This window comes from Henningerozyma blattae, chromosome 5 (assembly GCF_000315915.1).
Source record: "Henningerozyma blattae CBS 6284 chromosome 5, complete genome".
Lineage (NCBI taxonomy): Eukaryota > Fungi > Ascomycota > Saccharomycetes > Saccharomycetales > Saccharomycetaceae > Henningerozyma > Henningerozyma blattae.
The window spans coordinates 195869-207226 of record NC_020189.1 but is presented as its reverse complement, the minus strand read 5'-3'; the positions used below and the strand labels follow the sequence as shown (position 1 = coordinate 207226).

At 32.9% G+C, this 11358-nt stretch overlaps 4 protein-coding genes across 4 annotated transcripts; 2 read left to right on the top strand and 2 right to left on the bottom strand.

Annotated features, from left to right (window-relative positions):
• Positions 1–1193: 1193 nt before the first annotated feature.
• RPL3 (60S ribosomal protein uL3) lies at positions 1194–2357 on the top strand (the record flags this gene model as incomplete). The annotated part of the gene is made up of 1 exon (XM_004180625.1): positions 1194–2357. One exon carries the CDS (start codon positions 1194–1196, stop codon positions 2355–2357), a length of 1164 nt encoding a protein of 387 aa, XP_004180673.1.
• A 345-nt stretch (positions 2358–2702) lies between these two features.
• TBLA0E00920 (uncharacterized protein) lies at positions 2703–5072 on the top strand (the record flags this gene model as incomplete). The annotated part of the gene is made up of 1 exon (XM_004180624.1): positions 2703–5072. One exon carries the CDS (start codon positions 2703–2705, stop codon positions 5070–5072), a length of 2370 nt encoding a protein of 789 aa, XP_004180672.1.
• A 199-nt stretch (positions 5073–5271) lies between these two features.
• On the bottom strand, positions 5272–7803 carry TBLA0E00910 (uncharacterized protein; the record flags this gene model as incomplete). The annotated part of the gene is made up of 1 exon (XM_004180623.1): positions 5272–7803. One exon carries the CDS (start codon positions 7801–7803, stop codon positions 5272–5274), a length of 2532 nt encoding a protein of 843 aa, XP_004180671.1.
• An 896-nt stretch (positions 7804–8699) lies between these two features.
• GYP1 (GTPase-activating protein GYP1) lies at positions 8700–10841 on the bottom strand (the record flags this gene model as incomplete). Its single annotated transcript, XM_004180622.1, has 1 exon — positions 8700–10841. The coding sequence occupies one exon, from the start codon at positions 10839–10841 to the stop codon at positions 8700–8702; it is 2142 nt and encodes a 713-aa protein (XP_004180670.1).
• Positions 10842–11358: the final 517 nt, after the last annotated feature.

Here is an 11358-nt window from a genome sequence, read left to right as displayed (position 1 = left end):
TATGTGGGAAAAAGAATACAGCACCTTAATATAAAACGGGGCTTTAGATAATTTAGTTTTCTGAAAAATCAAACAAACTTGCAATAGCATTACTCTCTGAAGTATTTATCAACAAGAAGGGATACACAACTATACAGTATTTGAAAAATCTATTAAGATTAATCCAACCTTGAAATCTTATTTTTATATATAATTGAAACAGCTTGAATTAACAGTGAGAACTTGTAATGATATTACAAAACACTATTATTATAATACATGTAAAAAGATATATTTGTGAATAATACAATGATATTAACAGAGTAAAACTTAGTTATTTAATTAATTGTAAACTCCATATAGATTTGTACTATCCATTACCGATTGTTAATATTTTAGGTTATTCTTACTGACTCAGTAGAAGTTCATAGTCTACTCCAACTGCGAGGACTACAGGAGTTTATACAACAATAAGAAAAATACCAACTTTATCGGAGATCAATAAGGAAAAAGTTAAGTATGGAACATAGTATGATATAAAAATGAGGGTAAATTAAGAATGCTCTTGAATGCAGATTCGAGTTTTAGGAAGCAATTGAACAAAAGAATATTTGCCAAACGAATCTTCATGATATCATGAATCATCGGAAAAATTATAGTAGGAAAATATTAGAGTTCATTATTCGATAATACTTCCCAACTTATGTACATCTTTTACAACAAGCACTTTTATATAATGCATATTTAAGAAAACGAGCTCTAGAAGTTTAAAAAAATTACTGATAATTTCTTTCTATAGAGCTTTGGCTAGATGCTATTAACTTTTATATACAGTTTTAACTACAAAGTACACATCACCAGAATTCCTATCGTACTCTCTGTTATTTTATTATTTATTAGATAAAAATATTGCCCTGCATATTTCTGAGTTTAGTAAACAGAACACTTTTTTTTTCGTTTCAGCGTGATAACATGTGTGATTTCGGAATGAAAAATTTTCATCTCAGTTCGATGAAATTTTTTTTTCATTTTTTTTCCGATCGAGACGCATCGAGTCAAATTTTCATGAAAATCGAGGTGATGTGAAAAATTTTTTCTTGTTTTAATAACGTATAAATATCAAGAATATTTTAGTTGTCTAATTTATTGAAGTACTTGTTTTAACTTAGTCTCAAAACCTAAAAGAAAACCACAACACAAATTCATTGTATACAATGTCTCACAGAAAGTACGAAGCTCCACGTCACGGTCATTTAGGTTTCTTACCAAGAAAGAGAGCTGCCTCCATCAGAGGTAGAGTTAAGTCTTTCCCAAAGGATGATAAATCCAAGGCAGTCGCCTTAACTTCCTTCTTAGGTTACAAAGCTGGTATGACTACCATTGTCAGAGATTTAGACAGACCAGGTTCCAAATTCCACAAGAGAGAAGTCGTTGAAGCTGTTACAGTCGTTGATACTCCACCTGTTGTTGTCGTCGGTGTTGTTGGTTACGTTGAAACCCCAAGAGGTTTGAGATCTCTAACCACCGTCTGGGCCGAACATTTATCTGATGAAGTCAAGAGAAGATTCTACAAGAACTGGTACAAGTCTAAGAAGAAGGCTTTCACCAAGTACTCTGCTAAGTACGCTCAAGATCCAGCTTCTATTGAAAGAGAATTAGCTAGAATCACCAAGTATGCTTCTGTTGTCAGAGTTTTGGTTCACACTCAAATCAGAAAGACTCCATTATCTCAAAAGAAGGCTCACTTAGCTGAAGTTCAATTGAATGGTGGTTCCATTGCTGACAAGGTCCAATGGGCTAAGGAACACTTCGAAAAGACTGTTTCTGTTGACTCTGTCTTCGAACAAAACGAATTGATTGATGTTGTTGCTGTCACCAAGGGTCACGGTTTCGAAGGTGTTACCCACAGATGGGGTACCAAGAGATTACCAAGAAAGACTCATAGAGGTTTGAGAAAGGTTGCTTGTATTGGTCCATGGCATCCAGCCCACGTTATGTGGTCTGTTGCTAGAGCTGGTCAAAACGGTTACCACCACAGAACTTCTATTAACCACAAGGTTTACAGAGTCGGTAAGGCTGGTGATGAAGCTTCTGGTGCTACCAACTTCGACAGAACCAAGAAGACTGTTACCCCAATGGGTGGTTTCGTTCACTACGGTCACATTAACAATGATTTCATCATGTTGAAGGGTTCTATCCCAGGTAACAGAAAGAGAGTTGTTACTTTGAGAAAATCCTTATACACTCACACTTCCAGAAAGGCTTTGGAAGAAGTTACCTTGAAATGGATTGATACTGCTTCTAAATTTGGTAAGGGTAGATTCCAAACTCCTGCTGAAAAGCACGCTTTCATGGGTACTTTGAAGAAGGATTTATAAGTTATTTTAAATAATTCGGAATAATATATACTTTATTTTTATTGATTTAAATTAATCTCATACTCTTCTAATCCACTATTATACTCTTTATGTAGTACAGATATCAATTTGTATAGATGCGGCTATAAAGCAAAAATTTCCCACTAAGACTTTTGAAGACTTGGTCGGAAACGGAACTTTTTTAAACGTAATAGGAACTCCTCAATTACGTGAAAAAGATAAGCATATCCCAGTTATAGTGACTGTGTAACATTAAATATAGTAAGCTGAAGCCATTTAAATATTCATTAACTTCACTTAAAAATATAGTATCCAATTCAATATAGTGAAACCCTCTAACTAGCAATGAACTTTGATGGAGAAGACGCTTTGGCTGCTCCAGTTTGGGACGATTTGGCTCCTACAAATGACAAACCTTTAGAAGATATTACCAGGATTTCTAACTCAGTCGATCAGACAACTGATATTAATATATTTAATGATGACAATGCGATTAATAAGGAAATAGATGATATATCCTCTAATCAGCGATTAAATCACCAGGAAGAGCTAAGGGATTTCGAAAATCCCTTTGAAACCTCTGCGTTGCTTCATAATACTTCTCCGATATTTGATAATCAGACTTTTACCAATAAAGAATCAAATAATGGCAACACTATGGAGTCAGAAAATTCCATTTTAAATCAAGCAGAAATATCTGATCACCTTACCTCTCAAACTCAAAATGATTCGTTATTAGTAGGCTCTTCGCTTCTAGATTCTTTGGCCCCAGAGACTGACCTTGTAACTTCATTAAATCAGGACTCTACCAATATATTTAATCCTCAATCTTCTGATGAACCTTTATTTGCTTCTACTTTCAAGTCTCCACTGAATCTCTCTGAAGAGAATGAAGAAGAAACTACACACCAACAAAATAATATTATTACCTCAAATATTAATTCAAAACAAATACAATTATTGTTTAAAGCACCTAGAATACGCCGTCGACCTTTAAAGAGGGTCGCAAACACAACCAGCATTGATACTACTGCAACATCACAGCCAATCGAATCAGCATATGCAACTGTTAAGACACAAGAATCTATTAACAGCACTACTGTTTCCTCTACAGATAAAACTACAGATACTATGACAAATATCTCTGATCCATTATCTAAATTTGTAACAGAAAAACAGAAGATACTCCAAGGTTCCCAAACTAATAGTGCACAGGACTCTATAACTAAAGATTTCAAAAATGATATTGTTGAGCAGGCTACAAAACCGTTATTTGATTTAACTCTAGAGTCCCCTGAACTTAAAAAATCTCACGAGAATTCTAACGATGGAACGGAGCATTCTACTGATGCCATATTTTCTAAAGCTAGCGATAAATTTCAAAAGGAGAGTTCAGCAGACCCTACATCTGATACCCGTATCGATTCAGATACTCCACTCCATCCAGATGAGTTAGAAAATGTTGTACCAGTACTACTGGAAGAAGAGCCAGCAATGCCTCTAATGAAGTTTGAAATCGAAGTTATTGATCCGGTAACTGTTGGAGAAATGACATCTGCCCATGTTGAATACACTGTAATATCCAAATGTGATGGCTTAACCCCAAACTATTCACAAGTGAATAGACGTTATTCTGATTTTAGATGGCTATATCGACAATTACAGAATAATAACTGGGGTAAAATTATTCCTCCACCACCTGAAAAACAAATGATAGGGAAGTTTAAACAAGATTTTATAGAAAACAGACGATTACAAATGCAGAATATGCTGATAAGAATATCCTGTGATCCTATTTTACAAAATGACAACGATTTCCAACTGTTTTTACAAAGTTCAAATTTTACGTTTGATGCAAAAACTCGCGAATTTTATTCTGGTTCGAATGCTTCTAACGACAGTAACGATTTATCTGAAATCCAAATTAGTGAAATTAAATTATTAGGCCAAGAAGATGCCAATATTGTAATGAAAAGTGGTGGTTTAGCAGGTGACCAACGAAAAGGCTTTATGAGCATGTCTTTATCATTTTCGTCTTATCCAAAATATCAGGAACCTGACGAATTCTTTATTACTCAAGTAGAAAATTGTGAACTTATTGAAGAACAATTATCGAACCTATATAGAGCTCTAGAATCTGTTGATACTCAGCGAAATGATATGTCAAATTTAGTTCTAGAGTTTGCTGCCTCTATCGATGCCTTATCAAATCTAGAACCCACAAAAAAAACTGCTGAATTACTAACAGAATTCGCAAAAGTTCATAAAGCAATAAAGGAAACCCTTGATAGAAAATCTTTACAGGAGGCTTTGACGTTAGGATCTACCTTAGATGAATATATAAGATCAGTGGCAAGTGTAAAAGCAATATTTAATCAACGAGCTAGATTAGGTTACTATAAGGTAATCGTCGAAAATGACTACAACAAAAATAAGACCCAATTAGAAAAATTTGGACCATCTAATGGTAAAAATGCTAATAATGAAAAAAGAAAGAGGGCAGAATCAGATTTTAATGCGATCAGTATCAGGTTTAAAAAGGTAAATGATGCCTGGACCTCAGTTGGTGAAACAATTAAAAAAGAACTTTCACATTTTGAAACTGAAAAGATTCAGGAATTCCGCAACAGCATGGAAATTTTTTTAGAATCCTCAATAGAATCACAAAAGGAAACTATTGAATTATGGATGACCTTCTATCAGAATTATCTATGATGATATAGTAGCTATTGCATTGTTATAAAAGAGCAAACTTTATAAACCTCCTAAGACCCTCAGCAAAACCCATATTTCTCTGTAATGAACTATTTGAATTTGTTAAATCTATGATACATTATAATTCTATATATTAGAAGATTTTTTATTTATATAAATATAATATACTAAAGATAAAAGCTCAAATATATTAGTAGTATTATAAGTCGTTTATTCTATCGCTCGCTATTTTTTTCTTTCCCTTTTTGGCTTGTTTGTTTCCTTTCATAGCGATATCAGATAATATATCTTTAGAATCAAGACTCTTTTCAATATCTTCCATTGTTTGTTCTTCTATAAAAATTTTGTTTAGCATTGAGAAATACTTCTGTTGATCACCCAGTCTATCATATTTCACAATCAAGCCATCGAATGCAAAACAAAATTCGCTGGCTAACACTTCAATGTTGTTATCCAGGGATGGCACCTTAGGATATCTTTGAGAGAAATGGGTCAGAATCAATTTTTTAGCATTCATCTCATTAGAAACTTTAATAGCTTCATTGATGGTACAGTGCTGTTTTTTAATCGCATCCTTCAGAAGATTATTCTCTAAGGAAGCTTCATGTATTAATAGATCGGAATCTAATCCAATATGTTTTGAGAATTCTTCAACATTAGGTCTAGTATCACCAGAGTATGATATTTTGAAAGTTTGCTTATGAAACTCATCCATATGAAAGGTAATTGAATTGGAATATGCCCAATTGCAATGTATAGCTCGGCATGTTTGAAATTCTACTATATCTAATTCTTTAAACATGTCATAAATCCTCGAATAACTTATGCCTGATTTGACGTGGTCTCTTTCAACCAAACGTCGTTTGTTAGGATGATCATAATCACCATCATTGTTTGCTTTGGTATACTTCTTTGACAAGACATCTGAAGAAAAATTGTACAAAAGATCTTCACAATTAATATATACGACTCTGGAAAGCAATTCACGTCCCTCTAATGGTAAACATTCTTCAATGAATTTGTTATATTGCCAAGGAATGACAAGATATATTTTTTTGTTAGGATCTGATTTATTATATTTATACCAGTTAGTTAAAATAGAGATAATACCAAGATGATGGTCTGCATGTTGGTGACTTAAATATAATAGTTTGAGATTTTTAAAAATAACAGACAATTGTTGCTCGTCAAATAACCTTCTCATTGTACCGATTGTATTTTCTCCTGCATCTAACATGATGTATCTATCAATAATTTTACTATCAGACTGAGTATAGGGAATTTTGAGCAGTGATGACAGAACGTTTCTATACTTTGAAGGCAGAGCACTACCTGTTCCAAGAGTGACTACCTCTACATCTTTATTGGGCTTTTCATTAAAATGGTTTATATTTAATTCAGATTTTACAGTATTTTCAAATGAAGATGCTGAAATATTTAGGGGAACAACATGTTTATTATACGTAGTTTCCCAATCAAAGTGATCTAAATGTGATTTTAAACAGGTCACTTTTGGACTCGTGTTGGCAGAACAGGCATCTAGTTGAATAGAATTATTAACTTCCAAAATATGAACTTTATTTCCCGGAATAACTGATGATAACGAAGAGTTTAGCGGTGAGTTGTTAAATTTTACAAAGGAATTGTCTAAATTTTTATTAAAGCATTCATAGAATTCTTTTGCCAAATCGTCATTAATTCTTGGCAAATTATAGTTATGAACCTGTAGAGATTTTAACTTTAAAGTAGTGATTGTAGATCCCTTAAAAACCAAATGATCAGGACATAACCTTGGATGCGAAACAAAATGATCAACATTTGAACCAAATAATTCCATAAACTCTATTAAGCTAGAATTAATATGAACATTTTCTGTTAAAAAATAATATACCGCTCCAAGATCAGATGTATCATATTCCCTGAATCTTAGAAAAGCATTGTTGACAAAGTTATCATCTAGAAGATCCAATATCAATATTTTGCAAAACTTACGGTCCTCATCTAAGACTTGCTGTGGCTTAATCTCGGATCCATCCTCTAATTTGACCGTTTCACCCTTAGAGAGCCTTGCGAACAAAGGGCCCTTTGGAATACCTAATTCTAAAGCTTTTTTCAACTGAAAACGACCCCGTATAGGATTAAAGCATATTTCGTAACTTGTTGAATTCCTTTGGTCTTCCATGCACGGTAATGAAATGTTCAAGTAAGGATCAAAACCTGGAGTAAATCTTTTTTGAATAGGATTTTCAGGGAACATTTTGGATATAACATCATCCATGATTTCTTTATCTGGTACGCTACTTTTATAGCCAGACGAATTATATGGGGATATAACGAATGCTCTGACTGTTAAGTGCTTATCATGATAAATTTCATTATCTGAAAGGATGTTATATTTTAAGTTAACTTTTGGCCTATAAACAAAATATCTCCATGAAGCGATCATAAAATCCAATAATTGATTACCACTATGGAAAGTTATATCATTTCTCCCTTGATCTGCAGCAGTTAACAGCAAGCCTGGAAGGCCACCAATTCTATCCCACTGTAAAGTACCGGTTAAAAAAATATTTTTTAATTTTGATAATTTGACTTTACTTTCAATAAATGATCGTTGAGTGCCTTCTGGAATATTTCCAATTAAATATTTTTCACCATGATTTGTTTGAAGCAACAGTAAAGGATTTCTGGTGTCTGAACTAGGAACAACTACTGGCGTTATTGAAAACATTTATCTTTTCTCTGGATAAAACCAACGCTAATATGTATATTCTAAGATTAGATGTATACGCTCAAGTACCTTAAATATACAGAAAACGAAACTATTTAAAATTTTAGTCAAGATGAGTTAGTAGACGTTATTTTAATACTTCCTTTCCTTACTACATCTATTTTTTTTTTTCTATTTTTTATTTTTTTTTTCAAAACCGTGCTATAGATGTCTTTAGCGGAACCATTTAAAAATAGTTGAAACGACTAAAGGGGTTTTAAGACATCTTTTTGAAAAACTATTAATAATGAATATTTTAGCATCTTTGACTTTTAATGAGTACCAGGCTGCAGTTAAGCACTCCGTAATTTAACAACTATAATAGCATTGACATTTCAAATTTTACATATTAAGCAAATATAGAATCATTTATAATACAATAGGATAATCTGCATTCTTACGCTACCTTTTGCAATTAAAATAGAAAAAGAATTTCCATAAAATTATTTTGTAAACCTTTCTTCATCACATGTTGAAAATATTATAAGACCAAATATTGTATAATAGGTGCTATTATTTTTTTACCAGTATATAATTAACTTACTTGAGCCTGAAAGTTATCATGCTGTTAGTAACATATAGTGGCTATACTTTTCTTAGAAAATTAAGAGTTAGAATATCTAAGTTTTCAATAGAAAACCTTATAATAAAATACAAATCAATAGAATGTGTATAAAGATTGAAAAAAAAATATTTAAAAAAGATTAAAAAGAATAACAGAATAATGCATTAAGTGCTATTTATTTATTAGAAGATTAAAATATTAAAAACAAGTGTAGAGGATGCATAAACAAAAAGGAAGAGAGAAAAGGAGATTGTTAATAAATTTAGATGTCCGGTAAATGTTTTTTTCTCAATTACAACCAGTGAGAAGTTGCATCTTTATACAAAGATTGCCAGATATAAGCTTCACCAAGAAGCATTTCAATATCAGTTTCTGACCAGTCCTTAGTGGGAGGATTTTGCAAAAAAGTAATAATTGATTGGAAATCCATTCTAATTAATTTTTCACTCCATTTAATTAAAAAGGCAGCACATACAAAGACATGAAATTCGTTTAATGAGGTGTGTCTCTGTCTCTTCATATCAGTAGCTGTATTCCCAGAGGATGCTTTTCTTGCATTTGGAGAAGAGAAATCTACTGAAGGTGAACCTAGCGTTGGAGCCGATATTTGAGTAGGTGTATGTGGTGGAAAATCATTACTACCATTACCATTTAAGTTATTATTATTATTAATATTATTTGATGTGGTTAACGTTAAACTTGCTGATGTGTTTGTACTTGTATCAATTGAAGTTTCCGCGAGATAGGTATCCCACATCCGTATAACTGCTTTCATTTGAAATTCTCTCATTAATAGGCAATTCATCCATCTAAAAGCAAATTGAATAAATTCAACATGTTCGTTCTGGAAATGCTTATATAATTTTGAGTCAATTCTTTTCACTAATTGACTTAAATTTTTAACTTGTTTCAAGATACCTGGCTGGCCATGGATATAATTATCAGTAATTTGTTCTAAAACCTTTGTTAAACACCAAAATGTATCTGCTTCGAGATTATTAATCTGATCGGATGTCATATATGTTTCTGGATCTAGTTTTTCCACATCATCAATTTGTGAGACTGATAAATATTCTGTTAAAAAAGTTTGAAAAAAAGGAGTCACGATGTCATTAATCCCTTGAACATAACCACTCGCTGGGTGTCTAATCGCCCATAAATATAAAATTCTTTGTAAACTTTTCTGGACTGATTTAAATTGATATAGTGTTATATGAGGATTTGTCCTTGGAATATCGATTTCAATCTGATGCCAAGTCGGTTCATCTCTTGAATGATCATTGGAAAACGTATGCTTTAAACCATCTGAATATTCTTTACGTTTTCTATTCAATAAAGGTTGTTGTCTCCTTGTATTAACAGGCAAATAACCTACCAGTAATTTCCAAACAGTTGCTCTCTGAGGTTTAGGTACACCATTCCAACTAATCTCTCTTAGATCTTGGAGATTAATAATATGCTTATCCTTAATAATAGCATCAAATTTTGCCATTCTATTAACGATTGAATTTACTTTTTCAATATCACGCTCATTTTCAAGTTCTTTATGAGATTTTCTGTCTGCGGTAGTGGTTGTTACAAGTGAATGACTACTATTGAAATCTGGACCATTTAGCGCATGACCAAATTGGGGTAATTGTGGATATGTAAAATTTGTTACCGATCCTGATAGAGTTGGATGTATGCTGTTAGATAAAGTTCGTAAAGGAGTGCCTCCTGGCATATAATTTCCTACCGAGGAAGGCGTATTAGATAAGATCTCCTGATTGGTGACTTTTGGAGTTATAGGTATAGAGAAATCATTGTTTAAAGACGAAGTACTCGTACAGGTTCCGCTATCACCTACACCCGCGGCAATACCTCCATTTGCAATCATTGGAATTGGCATGTTATAATCGTCAATAACTGCACTCCAATCTTCGTCTAGATCCTGGAATACTTTATCTGTTCTTTTATGCGAAGAACTTCCGCCGGTGCTACCTTCAATATAATTACTATTAATAGAAGTATTATTATTAGAGCTATTATTAGGATTATAATGATGGTGATGATGTAGGTGCTTATGATGACTATGTTGATGGTGAGATCGAGAATGAAACATCGAAGGCTTTGGACTTTCAGACGTAGAGGAATATCTCAATGGACTTTGTGAAGTATGCCCCGTAGGAATTTGCTGTCTAATCATGGCATCGAAGTTCCCATTATTCTCAGTATCAGCCATGTCACTACTATTTATATGAGCGGGGGTTGACATATTTGAAGTCCTACCACCGGAGCTTCGAGCTTGAGAAGAGTGTGAAGAGGAAGAAGAAATTCTCCATGATTTCATCAATGAAGAAACTAGCCCACCAGAGCTTCCTCCACTATTTCCATTCCCACCCCCTTCGTTGCGGTCACGCTGTTGCATCTCTCTTGAACCCGATCTGACACCCATCGTCAATGATATTGTATATATTATCAGTATTGAAAGATATTAATAACGGTATCTGTAAGTAAAGATGAATTACTTTAAATGCTGGTTGTTTTTCCCTTTATAATTCAGAAATGTATTGATTTTTTGAGTAAAAATTCTTGAATAAGATTTTGAAATATTGCGGTTTACCTTCCCTTTGTCTTATTCGAAATAAAATAACCTCCCAAAAGACAATCTAATTCGTAGTTTTAAAGGAAAATGCTATCACTATTGGCCACCAAGCCCAATATTATCAAATGAAGATAGCCAGAATCTTCTTAGTGTTTTTTCAATATATAATTCTCAGGATTTCACTATTTTGTGGGGAGCTTTCTTATTTTCTGGATTTTACGATCCTCCGGAATTGATTTCGTTGAAATTGAACTGAAAAGAGATAATACTTAAATAATGCATATTCCATTCTCGAACATGAAAAAAAAGTTGACGTTATATCTGTTAGATTAAGTAATGTACATATATATTCAAATATAGAATTTTG